General features: G+C 51.0%; 2 protein-coding genes across 2 annotated transcripts; one reads left to right on the plus strand and one right to left on the minus strand.

Moving 5' to 3' along the window:
* The first annotated feature begins 291 nt into the window (after positions 1–291).
* On the plus strand, positions 292–3,276 carry arl1 (ADP-ribosylation factor-like 1). Its single transcript, XM_067254415.1, has 6 exons — positions 292–398; positions 723–860; positions 968–1,049; positions 1,263–1,374; positions 1,483–1,661; positions 1,973–3,276. The coding sequence occupies exons 1-6, from the start codon at positions 395–397 to the stop codon at positions 2,001–2,003; spliced, it is 546 nt and encodes a 181-aa protein (XP_067110516.1). The 5' UTR covers positions 292–394; the 3' UTR covers positions 2,004–3,276.
* Positions 3,277–3,694: 418 nt separating this feature from the next.
* Positions 3,695–21,883, minus strand: utp20 (UTP20 small subunit processome component). The gene is made up of 59 exons (XM_067254413.1): positions 21,830–21,883; positions 21,477–21,557; positions 21,319–21,385; positions 21,062–21,194; positions 20,353–20,541; positions 20,014–20,095; positions 19,718–19,855; positions 19,415–19,573; positions 19,107–19,268; positions 18,844–18,978; positions 18,682–18,759; positions 18,073–18,484; positions 17,752–17,857; positions 17,513–17,663; positions 17,336–17,398; positions 17,051–17,218; positions 16,782–16,858; positions 16,430–16,509; positions 15,997–16,264; positions 15,626–15,796; positions 15,421–15,511; positions 15,156–15,241; positions 14,450–14,575; positions 14,075–14,241; positions 13,652–13,860; positions 13,280–13,503; positions 12,871–13,103; positions 12,600–12,744; positions 12,374–12,461; positions 12,105–12,248; positions 11,887–11,940; positions 11,605–11,757; positions 11,270–11,425; positions 11,003–11,143; positions 10,731–10,868; positions 10,460–10,599; positions 10,247–10,335; positions 9,776–10,125; positions 9,557–9,696; positions 9,274–9,430; positions 8,986–9,084; positions 8,688–8,855; positions 8,367–8,533; positions 8,117–8,264; positions 7,915–8,031; positions 7,522–7,692; positions 7,252–7,383; positions 7,009–7,119; positions 6,841–6,920; positions 6,584–6,653; positions 6,215–6,397; positions 5,938–6,069; positions 5,712–5,844; positions 5,438–5,628; positions 5,231–5,302; positions 4,849–5,109; positions 4,630–4,756; positions 4,205–4,350; positions 3,695–4,080 (listed from the first exon to the last, which is right to left on the minus strand). Exons 1-59 carry the CDS (start codon positions 21,878–21,880, stop codon positions 3,925–3,927), a joined length of 8,466 nt encoding a protein of 2,821 aa, XP_067110514.1. The 5' UTR covers positions 21,881–21,883; the 3' UTR covers positions 3,695–3,924.
* Positions 21,884–22,119: the final 236 nt, after the last annotated feature.

A 22,119-nucleotide genomic window follows, 5' to 3' on the forward strand; every position in this document is an offset into this window, starting at 1 on the left:
AATTCACATACGTATCATGGACAAAGCATTCCAAAAGAAGTTGCCCTAAAACCATTTGAGAACGTTGCGATTGTTAGTTTTGAACGCAGCCCAAAATAATCTACTTTTACATTAGAAGCACATTCTAAATAATACTTGCGTTGAATTTCCAAAACAAATGTTATATACAGCATCAAAAAAAATGTTTTTGTCTTGATGTGTATTTTTGGTGTTGATATTATGTACATGATTTTGAAACTACAGAATGTCGAATGTTGTATCGAAGAAAGTTGACGATAAAAATTGGTGACACTCGGCGACACGTCACTGAATTCCAACCACGGAAGCAGTGCGTTGAAACGTTTGCTCTGTTACAATAATAGGGTTGGAAAGAAAAGGCTTTAGTCACATAAGAATGGGTGAGTTTATGTTCTTTTTAATAATTGAACAAGGCCCTTGATCCGCCTTCTCTATACTGCTAGGTTGATATGTTTATGAAATTGTTTGCTAAGATTATATTACTGCTCCTCCTACGCACCATGTCAATGGAGTATGCTAAGCTAGCAAGGTTGCATGATAATATATCTAACGTTGCCCAAGATGTCAAGACAAAAACATCCCGTTTGTGGCCTGGGCCTAAATGGCACCGCATACTGCTGAGAGTTGCGAGCTAACCGTTGGCCATTATTAGTTATCTTGACGGAAAGCTCCTTAATCACAGCCATGTGTTTGCTCTGCTCTAGGTGGCTTCTTCTCTAGCCTGTTCTCCGGCTTGTTCGGCACCAGAGAGATGAGGATTCTCATCCTGGGTTTGGACGGTGCCGGTAAAACCACCATCTTGTACCGACTACAGGTCGGCGAGGTGGTTACCACCATCCCAAGTATGTGCTCTTTCTATTCTTTCATGCATGGCGTGTTTCATGTTGAGTTTAATTACATGCGGATGAGATGCGTCTCCTTAAAGTATTTGTTCCCTAAATTTCTACAGCAATCGGCTTCAACGTGGAGACGGTGACATACAAGAATTTGAAGTTCCAGGTTTGGGATCTAGGAGGACAGACCAGTATCAGGTGTGTTTGTGTTGGTTTAATTACTGCATGCATGTAAAACGTGACAAAACTCCAGGTAAATTGACTGATTAAACTGCAGAGTTTAATTTGTTGTGCTGGTCCACTTGTAGGATATGTTTGCCATGTCCTTTTCACAGTTACTTTTACTGTGCACGGTGCACATAATCCCTCATCCCATCATTAACCCTTCATCCCTTTATCTCTCCCCTTCAGACCATATTGGAGGTGTTACTATTCCAACACGGATGCCATTATCTACGTGGTGGACAGCAGTGACCGAGACAGGATGGGCATCTCCAAGTCCGAACTGGTAGCCATGTTAGAGGTAGGTGGAATATTCCAGAGACTGTGTCGAGTTAAGTCACCATGTCTATCTGTACACAAGGTAATGTGAGTCCCATGCCCACTTACTCTTCCTTGTATGACGTAACAGGAAGAAGAGCTGAAGAAGGCTATCCTGGTGGTGTTTGCGAACAAGCAGGACATGGAGCAGGCAATGACACCCACTGAGGTGGCCAACTCTCTGGGCCTGCCCGCCCTCAAGGACAGGAAGTGGCAGATCTTCAAGACCTCTGCCACGAAGGGCACTGGCCTGGACGAGGCCATGGAGTGGTGAGACTGATGTTGCATTTGTTAATTGTGGTCAAATGTTAGTCGCAAAGCTACTGTAACAAGCGCTAGGGAACTGAAGTGTCCCAAAACACAAGTGTTTTTTATGCAGATGTCGCATTAATTAACTTAGAAATTAAAGATGGGCCCGGAAGGTGTCCAGCTATAGGGATAAAACCGTCACTTGATACAGCTCATTCTGTGACGTATTCTGCCATGCTTACTCAAGGACGTGAGGAACACGCCTATATCAGCATATTGTGAAACGTCATTGTGTGTCACGTCAACATTCTTTCTTGTCCCCTCCTTCGCAGGTTGGTGGAGTCACTGAAGAGCCGGCAGTAAAGACGGCCCGACACACATCCTCCTCCTGTGTAAATAACCCTGACCTCCTGTATAAAGCTCCTGATAGGACCCCTCTGGACCAGTGACTGCACTCCCAACCCCAAACAAAGCCTTGGCCTAGCCTGAAATACCTGCTGCGTCTCCAGTCCTAGGACACACAGGTACATTAAATGCCTAGTGTAAAGCTGCAGCCACAGAGCCCAAACCGGTTTGGCTACAAGGATTTTCATATTTGTTGGGGCTTAAGTCAGTGGACTGTAGTGATTGGCCACATCTAGACACAGAGGTGCCTCCTGGGAATTGCAGTCAGTATTTAGAAGCTTCTGGATACTGACTGGTTACCAGACTGGTGTGATGATGCAGCTGATCCTGTTTTTGTACTGTGTCAGGCTGATTTATTCATCCGTATTTCTATTCTTAATGTATTTTTCAGTGGAGAAAATAAGCACGGTAATTAGTAGTTTATTTCAGGCCCTTTTTTCATTTGAATCCTGACTGCAGTTTTGGCATGTTAGTGACTTGTGTATTTAACACTAACCGATTTGTGTGCTCAAATAATGCATATTTATGTGCTTTTACCCTTTAGACTAAAGTAAAATTTCACATTGAATGCTCTGTGCAAACTGTCATGTATTTATTTTACCACTCAGTGGCGCTGTTTCACTTTACTCTTTACAAACTGTCGCTAATAGGGGTAGGGGAAAAATCGATTCACATGTATCGCGATTCTATATTCTAGCGATTCACATCGATTCCCACATTTCAAATTTTTTCAAAAAGATAAAAATAAAATGTAAGCATATTGAATCGAAATGTGATAAATTGTTAATAGATTTTTAATCGAATTGTGACCCCAAGAATCGAATCGTGAGGTACCAAAAGATTCCCACCCCTAATAGACGGTAAGCTGTACATTTGTTTAATATTTAACCATGTTGCAGAAATAAGTCTATTCAAGAAAAGTCAACTTATCGTCACTGTATTTGGTGAACGAGTTCTTAGAAATCCTTCAGCAATCTTTCACTTGTTTTGTAAGTATGATTAGAAGGCAGAGTATTCTGTTTTATAACCTGGCATTAGCAGAAACAAAACGTACGTTGTCCTTTGGCATTTAGTAGTGTCATAAGGGAAATTACACCGTCTGACCGGGAGTCAGGTGGCTGAGCGGTGAGGGAGTCGGGCTAGTAATCAGAAGGTTGCCAGTTCGATTCCCGGCCGTGCCAAAATGACACTGTCCTTGGGCAAGGCACTTCACTCTACTTGCCTCGGGGGGAATGTCCCTGTACTTATTGTAAGTCGCTCTGGATAAGAGCGTCTGCTAAATGTAAATGTAAAATGTCTTGTAGAAAATAACTTTGCAGGAAACCTCTGTGGCTCAGCATGTGTATCATCGAGTCTACTGCCAAACACGGTACCCCTGGTTCATATCTCGAAATTTAGGCCAAGAGCAAAAGTTAGCTGTAAAAAGATCCTTCAGCCAGGTTTGAACACAAGACCCCTCACACAGTAGCCCGCATCCTTAACCACTGAGCTATCAGGGATCATAACAACCTCCACTCAACATTTAAATTTGACATCGGACACAAATCGATTTGATAAAAAAAAAAAAATCATGAATTGATTTTTAACAGAATCGTGACCCCAAGAATCGAATCGTGAGGTACCAAAAGATTTCCACCCCTAGTCATTAATAGTATAAGCGTTTCTTATTTTAATAAAAAAAATTCTCGTACATTTAACTGCACAATACTTAATACCCTCTCAGAAACCTACAACAGCATGGAGGTAAGCCATGTACCACAGAAGTCCCCATCTGCTGTCATCACTGTGCCACTGCTGAGACATTTGTTTGAGGAACCATGAAGACTGGTTCTGTGTGACAATGAGGCCAGGCTCATCAGTACTGCACCATGGCCAGGTGTTACTTCACCATGGCCAGGTCTTTGAGGGCGTGACTCCGGTGCTTCTTGGCTTTGTAACCCGGCCGCAGGAACTCGATTTTCCTCTTCTTGGCCTCGATCTTGTTCTTGTGTTTCTTCATCTTCTTCTTAGCAGCGACCTCTGGGTTAGCCACCGCCTGTCAGGTGAGGGGAAACATTTGACTCAAACGCCACACACCCTAATAAGAAGCGATTTCTGTATTCAAACGATGTAGTACAACCGTTCAAGAAGAAGTGTATTGGGTGTAGTATGGCAGTTACCTGCATGGCTCTGTGTCTCTTGCGGACGGCTCTCTTCTGCGAGGCCTCCTTCTGGACTGATGAGAAGGCCAGGGAGAAGGTCTCCAGGCCCACCTGCTTCTTCAGGAGCTCCATCAGCTCCTGGGCCAGGTTCTTCAGCGTGGGGTCTGAGGGGAGGAGTGAAGAGGTCGTTTTAGAAGGGGAGGAGCCTGTGTGTATATAGTGCAGCTGACGGCAGCCTGGGGGGCTAGAGCTAGGAGCAAACACTGAGCCCCGAGGAGAAAGCCCCAAACATGAGCAGAGGAAGTTACGGGGGATGGTTATAGCCCAGTGGGACTGCAGATCAATAGGACCGAAACCGCCTTTGTACATCTCTTTAAAGCATCTGTTATAACTGAACACATTATTAGTGAGCGAAGGTTAGGGAAGGGCAGCGTCGTGGTTACCTTGTTCAGCGTAGGTGCTGTCCAGCTCCCTGTAGAGGGGAGCCACGATGGTGGTCAGGTAGGGCCCCAGGCGCTCCCTCCCCAGGTCCACAGCCATGGCCCCCAGGAACTTGAACACACACGTTCTCTAGAGGAGGGAGGGGGTTGTCAGTTACGAAATGACCCCTTGTTGGTTAGTGAGCCTGTGTGGTAGTGTTGTGTGTGTGTGTGTGTGTGTACCTTCAGGGGGATCTTGGGTGTGTCAGCAGCCTCTCTCTTGGCCATCAGAGACAGTTTCTTCATCATCCACAGCAGCGAAGGAGGCCGGTCGTGGTTGACCTCTTCCTCATCCTCCTTTTGGTTCTCATCTTTATCCTCATCCTCTCCATTCTCCTTCCTCTCCTCTTCCTTCAACTCCTCCACTTCCTGGTTGGCTGTGATGTCATACTCGGGTGAGATCTGGTAAATCACCTTGGCAACAAACAGCAGGTTCTTGATCACCTGAAGGTAGGATAAGAGAACAATTCAATTGTAATATGACATTTGAAAGGTAGTCATTGTAATTCAGTCATAAGTCATTAGTTATTTTCCCCCCACCAATACTAAGAAAAGCTTTAGTTACCTGTTCCCCTGAGGAAACGTCCAGGAACTTGGATTGAAGCTGGTGACAGAAAGACAGAACCAACTCTCTCATCTAAAATGAGAAAGAAAAAGGTAGAGTAGTTGAAAAAGAAAAGGCGAGTTAGAAATCATCATTATAACAGGGTTTTTGTTGTAGTGGGATTCAGCAACGTCCAGCATTGGTCTCAACACTGATAACCAGACCTACCCTCTTGTCCAGGTTGGTGGTTAGGAAGGTGGTGGCCACCGGCTCGGGGCTGGTGCTGGCCCCCGGCCCCCCCTGCCTCCAGCGGGCCACCAGGTCTTGGGGCTGGTGGGCAGCAAACAGCTGTCCAAACAGCTGGGAGGCGGTCAGCCACACCCAGCAGTGAGGGTAGCGCAGGTGGGCCTCCACGTGACCTGGAGGGGGCGGGGAAACCTGTTAGCATCAAATTCAGTGTGTTTGAGCGATGCTCCACAGACGGCATGGCTTAACAACTCACCCCAGATGTTGGAGAGCGTGTCCTGGGGCCTGCTGAGTTCCAGCAAGCCGCAGTCCTTGGTCAGCTTGGTGACCAGGGTGAGGTAGCTGAACAGCAGCCTGTCTGCCGCCTTCTCATCCGGCTCCTCCTCAAACTGAGAGAAGGGGGAAGAGTAGGGAGGGGAAGAGGGGGTTAGTAAACATGCCTGAGTATCCATCCTCTGTCCTGGTCTCAGTAGCAGACTCACGTCTTCGTAGTTGTCGGGGTGGATCTCTCTCTCCAAGAGTGGCAGCAGAGCGTCCAGGCGACGGCCAAACTCCATCCCTTCCACCTCCACGAACAGGCCACATACCTGGGCCCCCAGGCGACGCAGAGACACCTGGTAGGGGAGGGTTGGACAGGGGTGAAAGGTCACAAGGTTCAGTCACTTGGAAGTGGATATCCATCTATGTCTAAAAAGTATTTTAGTCCTTCAGCCTTTACAATTGGGTGTCTAAACAAAGCCAGTAGAACTAGTTGTGCACCTTGTCTCCAGACAACCAGGTGTTGACCAAGGTGTACAGGGAGTTTTGGTGGTGCAGGTCAAGCCGGCTAAGCAGAGTCTTGATAGCCTGGGCGGCCATCTTCTTACAGCGCGCCGAGTCATCGTTGACCATGCTGAGGGCCAGAGGCACGAAGAACAGCCCACTGTGCTGCAGCAGAAGATTCTGGAACCACAACACCAAGTTAACTTGAAATACTGGTTCATGACCAGTTGAGAAACTGCTCTGTGTAAATGTTTCTGCTCAGAGATGGCGAGATTAAACTAATCCTGTGATTGAGCACCAGTTAAAATGTTAGGATTCTAATTGCTGTAATTATGGGGTGTGAGCTGGGAGGTTGCTAAGGCGTACCTGAGGGAAGGTCTGGGAGATGTAGGCTATCATCTCCAGAACAGATTCTCTCCCTGTGTCATACTCGTAACTGAGACAGAGGGAGGATAAGAGAGGAAGAGGGGTGACAGGGAAACATAGAAAGGGAATAACAAGACAAAGAGGCAGAGAAATAGATTAGAGCAGCATTTCATCAAACACATCCTGCCACACTAGAAAGGACTTGAACGTAGTTTCGGACACACACACAAACATTGATATTGATCTAGATTCCTTACCTTAGCTGTGCCACGATGAAATCAACATGCCCCTTCAGTTTCTTCCCCAGAGGATAGTCCAGGATGTATTTCATGTAGATCTAAACAGGAGCAGCCAAAAATAAGTCAATGTCTTTACATCTCCTTTTCAAGCTTTTCATGAATGCCTCTACCGACCAATAGACAAACCTGCCGACACTGGACCCTGATCATGGCATTCTGCCCGGTAACAGACTGCATGGCAATCTTCTTCATCACTTCCTCCATCTCTGGCACCACCAGCTTCCTGGACAGTATCGCCTAGGAGACAGGAAACAAATTACAGATATACGCATGAAAGAACACGACATATTTTACAGAGATAAATAAGGATTTGACTAAAGCAGTGGCAGGCAGGAGCGTTGGTGTGTCAGTGTGGGACGGCGGTTTTACCTTCATCAGTCCGAACGCCGTGGCCTGGCGGGACTGGTCGTAGATGTCCTCCTCGGCGTATCCCAGCAGCACCTGCAGCTGCGTCTCTGTGATCTTGTGGGACTTCATGCTCCTAACCAGGATGGTGATGGACTGGCGAGGAGAGAAAGGATCATTATACTAGGTGTGTGTGTGTGTGTGTGAGGGAGAGTGTAGTTGTAAGGAAGAGAGAGAGTGTGGAGGATGAGGAAAGAGAGTTACTGGAGAAATACAAAAGTGTGTGCGTGTTACCTTGAAGCAGTTCTGGACCAGGTGGAAGTTCTCCCCGCGGGCGGCGCCAGCCTTGGCGTAGTCCTTGAGCAGCAGGAAGAGCTGCCTGGTGAGCTGGGGGGCGCAGCGCTCCACGGCCGGGAGGGGGAACTTCAGCAGCAGGGTGAACACCAGGAGGGTCTCCGTTATCACCTGGGGGAAGGATGGATGAAAGGAGAGGAGGGAGGGAGGGAAGAAGAGAAGGAAGGGAGACACGGACAAAAGGATGGAGGGAGAAAGAAAAAAGCATCACAAACAGACATTCCCATCGATATGTACACAGTACATAAGTACATTACAAAATGCCTCAGCACTTGACATCAGTCCATACACGCATGCGGGTCAGAACGTGAGTGGCTGGAGGAGGGCTCTGACCTTGACGTGCATGGAGCTGAGACAGTCCAGCAGCAGGGCTATGAAGGGGTCCAGCATCTCCAGAGCCATGCGCTCGGACGACGTCACCCTGGCCTTCTTCAGACTCTGGTGGAGGAGCTGGACACAGGAGGCAGACCAGGGTTAGAACACACACACACGCGCGCGCACACAGAGTAAATGTTTGAGTGGTGTGTGTCCTTACCCTGAGCCCAGTGTCCACCAGGATGTGCATGTTGGTCCTGCTGCTGATTGGGGCTTTCCGGGCCCCCCTCTTGGGGGTGGGAAGGAGGAGGAGGCAGCTGGGAGGGGGGAGGCGGGGGTCCGGGGGGGGCTGGGCTGGTGCCTTGTCTCTAAACACACACACACGTCAGGGCTACATTCTGACAGGGAAGAAATGCACAGCATATGTGTTCTTGCCGTAAGCATTTGTGTGTGCGTGTGTGTGTCCGTACTTGTTGGTCTTGGTGACGAGGGGCAGGCTCTCGCTGACGAGCCCGTGGCTGAGCAGCAGAATGTTCTGGTTGGTCATGCCCTTGTTGACCAGCACACCGGCCACGATCCTCTTCAGCACCGCGTGGACCCTGCGAGCGACCTTCAGACTGGTGGTGGTCTCCAGAATCTGGGCAGGGGGTGGAGTACAACACACAGACACACACACGGTCAAACAAAATCAACAGCAAGAGTGCATACACTCACACCATACAAGCAACTGACAGGAAACAAGACACCATGTCAAAGACCCCGTCTGCATCCCCCTCCAGCCCCCCCCTCACCTCCTTCATGGGCAGGATGAGCTGGGTGAAGCGCTCCTTGCCGCAGTACTGGGCCAGGAACTCGTACGAGTCCATGCTCTTGCTGCTGCGAGCCTCCATCAGCTTCGACACGATGCCCTTCACCTCCTTCTCCTCCGCCACCGCCCCAAACAGCTCACCGTTGAAGATCTACACCCAGAGAGAGAGAGAAGAGAGAGAGTCAGTCATGAAAGTAGACAGAAGCAGAAGAGAAAGAGGAGAGCTAATGAGAAAGAGGGTGTGTGTGTGTGTGTGTGTGTGTGTGTGGTGGAGAGGTGACCTCCAGAAGCAGGCCCATGCTGGAGTCCAGGTCTCCACTCTTCAGGGTGGGGCTGACGGCAGAGAGCAGCCGGTACACTGTGAAGGTCAACACATGGATCTGGAGACGACACACAAGACAGCAGTGGGATTAGGGACGTCGTGCGTCATTTAACAGACACCGTCATTCAAAGAGATACATGCCCATGTGTGCGAGAGTTATCTACGAAGATGCGGGGTGATTGGATTGGTCGGGAGGGTGTTTGTATGTGTGTGTGTGTGCGATGGGGAGATGTGTGTGTGTGTGTACCTGGTAGCCCTTAACCAGCACGCTGTGCATCTCCTTGAGGAGGTACTGCAGGTACTTGCAGCCCAGCGTCTCTATGATCTTGATCAGAGTGTTCCGAGCCACGTCTCGGATCTCCTGGAAACGGTTCCTCAGCAGAACACACACCTTCATCAGGATCCTGAACACACACACACACACGATCAGAAGCCGATTAATAAACACTAGACATGGAAATCCTACCTGTGGCCCACAGCAACAAGCATGCACGCTCTTACACACGCACCCCCCCCCCCCCCCCCCGTACCCAGGCAGGTGGGACTCCATGACTTCTGTGGGCAGGGTCTGCATCAGCTTGACCATGGCAAAGGCTATGGGAACTCTGACCACCTCCTCTTCCTTCACCTCCTTCGACTTCACAGCCTTGTGTTCCTCGTCCCTCTTCACCTAAACACACACACACCACTTCTTCAGAACATACCAAAAGAACCCTAACACAACAGTGTGAGTGTGTGTGTGTGTGTACCTTGGCGTTGAGGCACTTGTGCAGCCTGGGGAGAACACTGTTGTTGACGGTGTTTTGTATGGATGCGATGAGACTCTTCAGTTCCTCGGGGCTCTGGGGCAGGCCGCTGCAGCACCCGGGCGCGGGGGGCGGGGGCTTCTTCACCGCCGCCACCCTGGGCTCCGCGCCGGAGACGGGAGCCGCCGTCTCCATCGGAACCGCCTCCGCGACATCCGTTTCCATGGCCGCCGGCTCCGTGGGGCCCGCCTTGGCAGCGTCGCCCGTCTCCATGGCGTCCTCCGCGTCGCTCTCGTCCAAGTCGACGGGCGCCTCGTCTTCCTCGCCCTCCTCGTCCACGATGACGCTCACCACTGCACAGACACACACACACAGGGTATGACACGCCTGGTCTCACTGGAGCAGCAATCCCATGCACTGTCAGGTGACTGGAGCAGTCAGGGTTGCTGGGTCGTTCAGCTGGTGTGGGTTCACCTTCTTTGGCCCTGGTCTTGGCCGCCTCCATCTCTCTGTTCAGGGTGCCGTGGTCAAAGTGGAACGCTTCCAGAATGGTCACCAGCAGACTGCAGGAAGACAGGATGTTGGGGTGGAATAGGCCATGGATCTGACACACGCATGCTTTTTCTCTCTCTCATGCACACACACACACACACACACACACACGCACACGCACACGCACGCGTGTACCTGACAGCCAGTTTCTGCTCGGCCTGTCCTGTCTGCAGTATGTGGATGAAGTGTTTGAGGTAGTACAGGTACTTGGACCAGGTCAGCCTTCGGCACACGGCACCTATCACCTCCACCGACGCTGACACCATGCTCTCATGCTGCGCAGCATGTACACAGGTAAAAAAAACAAACACCAAAACATAGGTAAGGGTTAAGGGTGAACCTTGATATCTGAACATTACTGCGCTAACCTGATACGCGTTTGCTAACTTGGGCGTGGGGAACCAACCGTGAGCATCTTCTCATCGAGGAGCGCCGTCAGGGCGAACGGCATGATGAAGTTCTGGAGCGAGCGTGATGACATCACCACCGTGCCCTCCGTCAGCTGTTTGGCCAGTTTCCTCAGGGCGCGGCCCCTGCGGTGGATCTGACACACACACACACACACATTAGACATATCAAGGGTGCGTGTGTGTTGGAGGTTTAAAGTTGCGTGCGGGTAAGAGAGAGAAGCGAGTGAGAATGCACAGCTCATGTGTGTGTGTGTGTGTGTGTCCTGACCTGGATGTGCTTCATGTGTTCGAAGAAGTCCGACTCTGGGTCGTTATAGTCTGTGAGCTGGACCAGGTCTCTGAAGTCTCTCCTGGTGGGGAACGTCCTGACCAGACAGGCCAGCACTGTGGTGTAGTCATGCTGCACACTCTACAGGGAGGGGGGAGGGAGGACCAATGAAAAGAGAGGGATAAAAGGGAAAAAGGGTCAGGCCCAATGACTAGATATATCTCAGATAGTTATGCTGGATTCTAGCGTGTGTGTGCGTGTACTTACCTCCACCTTGCTCCGGAGGCCCTTCCGGACTGCGTCCAGTATGGTGTACTGGACTATCTCCTTGTACTGCTCCTCCGCTGCGCCCAACGCTGCCAGCTGGGTGACGATAGCAGACAGACACAAGGTGGCGTTGTCTGCCAGAGACATGTCACCGATCTGCACCCGGCAGGACGAGAGAGGGAGGGAGGGGAGAGTCATCACACAAACGTCTGAATAAAAAGGATTTCTAATGACCAAGTATTTCACCTAATATGGATCAGACAAATATAAAAACACTATTTCATTGTGTTGTACAGAGCGAGAGAGTGTGTGTGTGTGTGTGTGTGTGTGCTCACCTCGAAGGAGTGGAAGCAGTTGTGCATGACGGTGTAGATGAAGTCCATGTCCAGAGGGTCCATCTGCTTGATGCGCCTGCTGGCATCCTGGAAGGCTGTGAGGCGCACGTCGAAGTGGACCTCGTCCAGGTGACGGCTGTCAAACTTGTTCATCTGGAGGAGAGAGACCGGAGGGGAGAGGAGAGAGAGACGAGGCAGAGAGAGGAAGAACGAGTGAGATGAGAGGGCCGTGGTGACAGTGTGTGTGTGTGTGTGTGTGTGTGTGAGAGTCTGTGTCCATACCTGTGCAGCCATATCACTGATGTACTTGAGTCCAGGGTCAAGGTCTGACAGGGTCTGACAGGACAGACAAACCAGCAACTTTAAAATACTATACAACAACCTGGGCAAAAAACCTGGGCAACCAGGACAAGTACTAATGCAAGAATTTGACACCCATAAGTCAAATTCTCTTTTCAACAAGGTCGTGTGTGCGTGTGTGTTGGGGGGGGGGGGGGTACCTGGAAGACGTTGGTGAGAGCCTGCCTGGGCAGCTTGTGGTGCAGGATGGAGAACAGCCTGCCCAGGGGCCGGAGGAAGGAGCCAGGCTGGGAGCACTGTCTCAACAGGTTCTGCACCGTGGCTAGGATGTCCAGCTCGGTCTCCTACATGCATGCAGTCACACACACACACACACACACATACACAGAGAGAGAGAGGGACAGCTGGTCAGGTGAGCAGGCAGGGCTAGATCCTATTGGAGGGCAGGAGGTCAGGTGACGGTGTGTACCTGGGGGTTAAAGGCCTTCTGCAGGTAGGGCAGCAGCAGACTGATGAGGAGCGAGCTCTGCTCCTTACTGCTCACAAACAGACTGATCCTGCAGGACACAACACCATCTTAGCACTGAGAAACTACACACACACACAAACAAACATCTACAGCCATGTATGCAAACATCTACACACCTCCATCCCTGATCTCCCACACACACACACACACACACACACACACGTACTTAGACAGGATGTTGAGCTCCTTGGCGACCTGGGTGCGGTACTTCTTCTTGCGGAGGCGGTCCGAGTTGCGTACGATGCTGCTCAGGTAGTCCAGCAGGGTGGAGATGTGGGGCAGCAACAGACTGGAGCCCTGCCTCACGTTCTCTGAAACACAAACCAGCCAGCTTACACCCCCACCAGGTTGGGAAGTTGAATGTTGAAGGAAAAAGCAAAGCATGGAACAGGCCATGCAGCCCCCCTGGCCTGTGGTGCAGCTGACCCCCCCCTGACCTGTGATGTGAGCGCCCTCCGGCGGCTGGGGGAACACGCTGCCGTTGACGACGAGCCCCGCCTCGCCCTCCGACGGCACGAAGTCCGCCGCCGTCACCAGGGACTCGGCGATGTCCATCACCATGGTGACGGTCGCCGGGGAGACGTTCTTGGCCGTGAGCAGGGCGAAGACGTTGAGGAGGATGTCGCACTCCGGGTGGTCGGGTCTCTGCTTGGCCAGCAGGGGGAAATACCTGGGGGAGGGGGGGAGGAGATGAGGGGACAGAAAAAATGAATTATAATATCATTTGATATTGACAAATGATTAAATGGATGATTGCATGGGACAGAGAGATGAATGGATGGATGGACAGACGATCCGTGACTCTCCTGAGTGAGGGAGGGAGGGGGGGGGTGGGCGGGCGCTCACCTGGAGTTCTTGCACCAGACGTGGATGAGCTTCAGCAGCGGGGTGGGGGAGTAGGGGCTCTCGGTGGGCAGGCGGCACACCTGCGGCCAGATCACCGCCTGGAAGACGGCGTCCAGCTCGTCCGGGGTGAAGCTGTACGAGTCGAAGCCGTCGAAGAAGTCCTGGATCCTCAGGATGCCCAGGCGCCTCAGGTTCTTCAGGGGGCTGACACAGCCGGCCTTCAACTGGACGAGCAGGGAGGGAGACAGGAGAGAGGGTCAGAACCAGCGCATTCAACAGCTGCTTTATTGTGTATCTGTTTTACAGAGCATTAGGACCTACTCCAGACCCATAACGCAGCCTGTGTGTGTGTGTGTGTGTGTGTGTGTGTACCTGCTCCCTGTGCTCCAGCACGGTGGTGATGGAGGCGGTGACACACAGCAGGATCTGCAGCAGCTTGGGCAGGTAGCCGTGGATGAGGTGGCCCAGCTTGTGGATGACCACGTTGACGATGTTCAGCAGGCTGTGCTGCCGCCCCAGGGGGAGGACGGCGCTCACGTCCGTCCCCGCCACCGCCAGCTCCACCGCCTCCAGGCACGCACCTGGGGGGAGACGTGGTTAGGAATGCTGGGTACTTCTGGGTGGTTTTACCAGTACGGAAACATCTGCTCCAGTTATTGGTGCTCATGGGTTGGAACCTGGTCTGTTCAGGTTCTGGTCTGCTGGATCTCTGGGTCATTAGGCTGGGATGGACCTGTGAGAGCCACCTCCCAAGCCCAGCAGGGAGGTGTCCTGGGGAGGGAGGGTGGTACCCACCTTGGCCGTGGTGGCAGACGGGCTCCAGCAGCAGGTCTATGAACATGCCCAGCTCCTGCTCCTGGCAGCCCGCCAGGAAGCGCAGCACGATGGAGGAGCGCTGGGTGGCGGCCGCCTTGCCCTGGAACTTACTGCCGGCCTTGCTGCGCATGCGGCCAAACAGGATCCTGCGGAGGAGAGGAGGAGTGAGGAAGACTTGGGTAGGCTGACCCAGAGATGTGAAGAAGTGTTCAGCAACACCCAGCTAAGCAAGCACACGCTTCAAGACTGGAGGTATTTCGTCAAGTGTCCAGTACACGCCATTAAACACGGCTGTCTCATCAACAGACACACACACCCACACGCATGCTGTGACACACACACACACACACACACCTCATGAGCAGGGGTATGAGCTGGGCTCGGTGTGAGGGGTCCACCACCGTCCTCTCCTCTGAGATGTTGAAGTGAACAATCTCCTCTTTGAAGTGCCTGTCGTCCAGCAGTCTGTCCAGGTTATCCCTGAGAACACACACACGCGCGCGCGTCATTATCACGTCACCACAGCCAATAACCCACCCATCACAACCTCGACTGTAAACCACATACCTGAGGATACATTACAGGTCTCAAATCGTCTGGTTTCAAAGAGGTAGGGGCATTATTACTGCTACTGTACAGGGGCCTGATAGTGGACCCTGGGGTAATCAACTGTAGTTTGTTGACAGGCCTTTTAGTGTAATGGTCTGGAAAGTGGGTCAGTGTTACAGTGCTTTCACCGGAGCCGTAACCCAAGCCCACATCTCGGTATATACACGATATCCAGATCGACGGAGGTACGGAGAAACGGATAGTTTAATAACAAAGGCTGATTATAGAAACGGTCCGTCCAGTCCGGACCAGGGAGTGGGATGGAAGGCCGATAACATTCCAGGCGGTCATAGAATCTTCCGGAAATACGAGTCCTACGCGCAAAAGGCTATGATGGTTATCAGAGACCCACACAAAGACCCTCATTCAGGGTCTCTCAGGCGGGAGGAAGAGAGACAAGGACACAGCGACGTGGAGGACTAAGTCACCTTCCCAAAGCAGGGCGTCTTACTTGTATGGGAGGATGTTGGGGTCTTTGTAAGTGAGGACACACTCCAGGACGGCCCTCTGGATCTGCTGGTCCTGGTGGCACAGCAGCTACACACACACACACGGCACGGTCAGAAAGTCACTCAGACACACATCTCAGTCTTAGCACCATAGGTGATATATATTCATTCTTCCATACGCAACGGTTGTAATACAACTGAAGATGAATTGTTGACTGAAAACAAAGGAGATAGGAGAGTGAGGAATAGAAAAGGACGGCGGCTTACCTGTGTGTACAGCTGGATCAGACTGGGCTCCAGGTACAGAGATCGAGGGTTGGTGAACTTGGCGAACACCTTCAGGTGGGCTATCAGCTGCCTGAACAGGGACATGCGAGTTAGCAACATCCTCGAGCTACCGCATGAGGTAACTTCAACACGGAAAAATACGGAATGATCCGTGAAGCCACAATCCCAACATCTCTCATCGTACTTGGATGCAGCTCTCCTAGGGGGCGTCTTCCTCTCCGGTCTGCCCCCCTCTTCCTCTTCCTCCTCCTCCTCCTCGCCTTCCTGCCCCGCGGCGCTGACATCCCCCTGGGCAGGGCTCTTCCTCAGGTCCTGGGTAGGGGCCATCAGCATGTCTGTTTGGTAGAACTCGTTCCTGCCACAGCAAGGGGGGGGACCAGGGTCAGTTAGAAGGTGTACGGGAGGAAATACATCAGTATTTACAGGGTAATGCGTCTGTGTACTGCTGTAGGGTACTCGGCTTTGTGTAGGATTAACCTGGTGGACTAGAGGCTTCTATAGTATGTAGTGTTTGGTGTGTAGTATGCAGTATGCAGTGCTCAGCGTGAGACAGACCTGATGAACCTCAGCAGCAGGGGGCTCAGCTCGCGGCTGCGGGGCTCCACCCTGTCAGGGACCTGGCCCATGGTCCTCCACAGCAGGCTGCGGAAGTTGGTGAAGTCGGTCCTCTCGCCGGGGTCGGAGGTCACCCTCAGACGCTCCAGGAAGAGCACGCCCAGGTCGCCGCTCTCGATGACGTCGCAGCCCGGCTCGCCGCTCAGCTCCGGCCGGCCCTCGTCGGCCTCGTCCTCCTCGCCTTCCTCACTCTCGCGCAGTTCTTTCTCTGGAAGACACACACACACACAGAGAGAAAGAAAAATATGTGATATTTCGCAAACACACTTGTATGACATCGCACACTGGAAGCTGCCCGTAAATCTGAGTGAGCCCTCCGACAGGCAGAGCGTGTCCTGCCCCCAGGAAATAACGTCCTGACTAGAGGACTAACCTGCCAGCCCCGCCACCATCTCCAGGTGTTCATAGTAGACCTTCCAGAAGTCCTTGTTTTCCATCCCTCTGGCATGGGTCCTGAAAACAGAGGAACATACCGGAGGATGAGAGATAGAGAGGAAGCTATAAGGGATTAATACACACACATACAAATCTGTACTAAGTTTTGTCCACTGTGCCTGGTAGCTGAGATGTGGTTACTTTGCGATGTGAGACTAGTAAATACAGACTTCACTTTGACAACCAAAATGTACAGTGAATTAAATGTCCAACGTAAATGTAAGCTGGATATAATGATTGCTGGTGTGTGTGTGTGTGTGTGTAGTTTGGTGTTGTGGGGTCGTACTCACACCAGCAGTTCTATGACAGGGTCCCACAGCGGTTTGAAGTTGATGAACAGCATGGCTATCAAGTAGCGCAGGGGCACCTGGGAAACAGAATAACCCCATTGGTTAACTCCAATCCTAAAGGCTCTTACGCCAAACAACATGCTCCAAGGTGGTATATATATATATAATTATTATTTCTTCCATCAACTACATTTTTCTCCCATCCAGGCACGTTCGTTCACGCCTCAGGGGGTGCTGAGGGTGGGAGGTGAGAGGTCAGAGGGAGTTACCTGTTGGAAGGTTCCGGGCAGGCCCTGGGGCAGGCTGCGCTGGACCAGGTCGTGCCTCAGCTTCCTGAGGTGGAGCAGCTTCTCCCGGTAGTCCTGCACCGAGGCGGGCACCTGCTCCGCCTGCAGACACACGGCGAACACCAGCTGCACCTTCACGCTCTCCTCCCCCTGCCAGCACACACACACACACACAGGAGGAACAAAATGAGTCTACTGGACACACACCTTGTTGTACAGATTAGACTGTGTGGCGCGTATGAAACTCATTTTGAGTGATAACTGTACCTCTGGCTGAGCAGGAAGTTCTGCCTCAAAGTGGTTTAGGATCCTCAGAGTCAGAAGACGGATCTGGAACCAATCATAGTCATTTCAACGACCATAATGGGATTTCTATGTCTTCACACGAAAATGATTGGTGTATTGGCGATCAATTCTCATTTGTTGCTGATCCGTTTGTCCTACCTTGGAGATGTTGGAGGAGAGGTTGGCGTGGAGCATCTCATACAGCTCCAGCAACGCACTGTGGGAAAGGTGGCCTGACACCCCACTGACAGACAGATGGGTGTAGTACAGGTCTCCTAGCAACAGCGCTGACACATCGTTGGGGAATTTCCTGTGATACACAACACCAAAAATGGTTATCTTGCTTCCAGCCAGCTGATGATATGACCAGGGGGCCAACAGCAGCTTTCAGTACTCACTGCAGGATGGCTTTGACCTTGTCCACAGGGACCAGGGAGAGGCCGCTGGCAGAGCTGTCCAGGCTGAGCAGACAGCTCAGGGCCTGTCTGGACACAAACACACCACCTGCACAGGACAGACACAGGGTTCACTCACTAACGCAACTCAAAGCTGGCTGCCACCGTTATTTTAACAAGGCCAGTCTTTGTGACTGAGGTGGATATTCACTTATCTAAATTGACTTTAAAACAACACACTGCTTTGAATGAATGCAAATAATACAAATTGATTATATTTAATAATAATGTTAATTAAAAGTGTAATTATGTACGAGCGCCCACCTTTCCCCAGCGCTCCAGACTCCACCTCTTCCAGTAGGCGGTTGAGGAGGGTCGTCACCGTGGAGATGACCTGGCATGGTGTCAGGGGTCGGAGGTGGGGGAGAAGGACCAGGGCGGACCAGGGCAGGGAGAGGTCAGAGACGGGCTGGTCCCGGTCCAGGGGCAGGAGAGAGAGGACCATCTCTGGCACTGCCAGCCTGTCTGTGGTGCCAAGCCCTGGCTGGGCTGGCTCCGTGGGCGGCTGTCCGGTGAAGACCAGTGGGTATTTCTCAAACGCCATGGATCCATCGGTGGGGGGAGGGGCCTTGGCCAGGATGAGACTGACCAGCACCTCCAGGGCTGAGCTACGAGACACAGAGTCTCCACTGGAGATCAGGCCCTCTGTGAAGTGGAGCAGGCTGGGCAGGAAGAACTGGGGGTGGGGGGGAGGAGGACCGACGGAGAGGGAGAAGTTGGAGGGATGATGGGGAAAAGGATTGGGAAGGAGGGGAGCGACAGAAAAGGGAAAATACAAAATAATATCATTATTACAAGTTCATTCAATGTCCTTTCTTGATGCAGAAGCATGGGTAAACATGCGGAAACATTGGTAACCAAAACTCCACAGACCTGCTCAAACTGTTTCATGGTGAACATCTCCTTGGTGAACTCCAGAATCAGGTCCTGGTCCATCCCTCCGCCAAACACCTGAGATGTCAACCACAGTGTGAGTCCAGAGCCATTCCAACCCAATACACACACACACACACACACACACACAAACACACGTACTTTCTTGACGGTCTGCTGGATGAGGCTGGGGGGCAGGTAGACGTTTTCTCCGAGCAGCAGAGAGGAGATGATCTGCAGGAGCAGGCGGGCGCAGGGTCCCGAGAGGTCTGCAGCCTGGAGAAGCTGCAGCACCATCTGGACGCAGGACAGACAACCTTTACACCCATGTTCTCCAACACCACGCCTGGTCTGGAGGTACTCATTTCACTGGTGTTTCCCATCCCAAGCATGTAGCAGGGGGTCCACCGTGCTGGGCTCTTTACCTGACAGACAGCCTCGGGCCTGGTGATCTTGGCTCCGTCTCGGTGTCCCACCAGGGTGTGGAGGATGAACAGCAGCCTCTCCAGGTGCTCCAACACTGGGCTGGTCTCCCCAGCCTTCTCCCTCTCCTCCTCCAGCTGAGCCAGCACCTCGCTCACACAGGCCTGGATGGGAACAACCATACAAAGGATTGGATTTACATCAGTCTTTATTTACAGTGATTTTGGCAATAAGCAAGCCACTGGTCAATAGTGATATTTGAACTGTAGACATCAGTCATCAAACCAATCAGAGAAGGAGAAGCCCTGACCTGTATAGACTCCCAGAGAACCAGGAAGTGTTCTTTCTCCACATGATTGGCTGCTGCCCGGGCCATTTGATCTACAGCATCTCTGACAGCCTCCCAGTTTAGAGAAGCATCATCATGGTTGCCAGCTGGCCCCAGCTTCTTCAGAGCCACCGGCAGGGCCTAGAGGGAAGGAGGGAATGGATGGAGAAGAAAAAGATTTGTGACTGAGCACTTTTTCAATTCTCATCACCCAAAGCTACCCCTAGAAGTTACAGGATGCATAAATACTAATGTTTCCTAATAACTCCCGTAATGGTCTCTCACCTTAGCGGCACAGGAGTGGAACATGTTCCTGACCCCTTTACACATCTCAAACAGCAGCTGGCCCGCCCCCTCCGCCTTCTCTGGGTGCTCCCCCAGGTCGGAGAACATGTGGCTCAGCAAACCATCCAGGTCTGGAACCTGTGGAACCAACACAGGAGAACCCACACTTGGCTGTCAGTGCTCAGTCTGCCAGAACACAACAATTTCGGTTGATGTTTGAAATTAAATACAAAAAGATATCTAAAAAAGCCCTTGTGCAGGTCTGTGTAGATATCTCTATATGGACAGTACGTCACCTTTCTCATGAGGAAAGAGAAGCTCTCAGCAGCAAACCTGCGGATGTGCTCCTTCTTGTGTGCCAGCAATGTGCTGTACAGACTGATGGGTAAGAAAACATCATGTTATATCACTCGTACAAATACCAGATTAGTTAGAGCTGGACTGAAATATTAGCATCAATGCATGGTAGCTGATTTACAACACTGGTACACAAGACTAAATACTATAGTTCTACATTCAGAAATACAGTATATACACTCTACTGATCCAAAGATATACAATACACAAGGTGTAAGTACAACCCAATATTGGTATAAACACCTAAAGACCGTGTCCTGGTATGGTTCAGGTCTTACCTATACATGTTGGTGATGTCCTTGACCATGAGCCTCCAGAGGTATTTGAAGAGGTATGAGAGGCAGGTGAAGGCCCATTCCAGCAGCTCTGTGTCCTGGGTCTCCAGGAGGGAGGTGATTAGGGGGAAGAAGGCAGGGAAGTGGGGGTAGAAGTCTGTCTGGAGGTCCCTGGCAAGCTGCACCACCAGTCTGAGGGACAAGGGAGATAACGATACACAATTCAGCGATAAATGACTCAAATCTACTTACACACACACACACACACACACACACACACACACACACACACACACACACACACACACACACACACACACACACACACACACACACACACACACACACACACACACACACACACACACACACACACACACACACACACACACACACACACACACACACACACACACACACACACACACACACACACACACACACACACACACACACACACACACACACACACACACACACACACACACACCACACACCACACACCACACACCACACACCACACACCACACACCACACACCACACACACACACACACCACACACCACACACCACACACCACACACCACACACCACACACCACACACCACACACCACACACCACACACCACACACCACACACCACACACCACACACACACACACACACACACACACACACACACACACACACACACACACACACACACACTTACTCCAGGAGTGGCTGGAAGGCCAAACTCTTCTTCACCGCTAGGTGAGTCTTCAGACTCTCCACAATGGCATTTTGATGGAATACTAGCAGGTTGAATGACTGACACTTGTTGGACACCTCTTTCAGGAATGTGGCTGTTGAACAATAGATTTAACATTAGTTAGGGTTGCTTGTGACCACACAATAACAGTAACACCTACTGCTGTTGACAGGAAAAGCAAACTTATCTCTACACGTATGCTGTAACAGGCCACTTACTGAAATTTTCTGTCAAATTAAGGTCTCTCCATTTTGTCAGTCCTTCAGAGAAATACGTCTCTACATCCTGTGAAATGCGACAAGCATAACATCAGGCATTTAAAACAGCAGCAATCACATTCACCCATAGTATGAGTTATGACAAGTTTGCAGCATACCTCCTCGTAACTTCCCGTTCTGTCGATGCGATGGATGACATCGATATTAACGTTGGCTAGTCTTTCAGCGAACGTGAGAAACTGTAAAATAAAGCAAACATCAGTTAGCCGGCTAGCCAGCCTACTAACGTTACTCCTCTTACATGTAGTTTATGCACCAGCAGTAAGCTAACCGTGGCAATTTATGGAACCACAATCAATGAACAGTTAACGGTTTATGGTCACATGCTCGAATACTACAAACGTGAAATGGTGAATGCTATTTTGGTTAATTTAGTTTTACACTTACAGTACCACAGTGGTGCTACTACTACTTATAAGCTAGCTGGCAAGAACTGCATCCCCACACTCACCCTGAAAGTATTCTCCGATTTATGATACGACGACTTGGATTTGATCTTCATTTTAACGTTCTGTCTTCGGCTAGATGTTGATATGATACATGAAAATAATAATTAATTGAAAAGATGCCTAAAAGTGTTTTCACACATGCTGTTTTGTAGAAGCAGCCATGTTGGATAGAGCATGATGGGACATTTCTCTCCACGTGGTGAGAAAAAAACGGACAGGGGCGTGGTTTAGCGGCGTGTCAACATACTTCAAATGTGTGTGTGTGTGTGTGTTTGTGAGAGAGAGAGAGAGA

The sequence above is a fragment of the Osmerus mordax genome, chromosome 17 (genome assembly GCF_038355195.1).
Source record: "Osmerus mordax isolate fOsmMor3 chromosome 17, fOsmMor3.pri, whole genome shotgun sequence".
In the NCBI taxonomy this organism is placed as follows: domain Eukaryota; kingdom Metazoa; phylum Chordata; class Actinopteri; order Osmeriformes; family Osmeridae; genus Osmerus; species Osmerus mordax.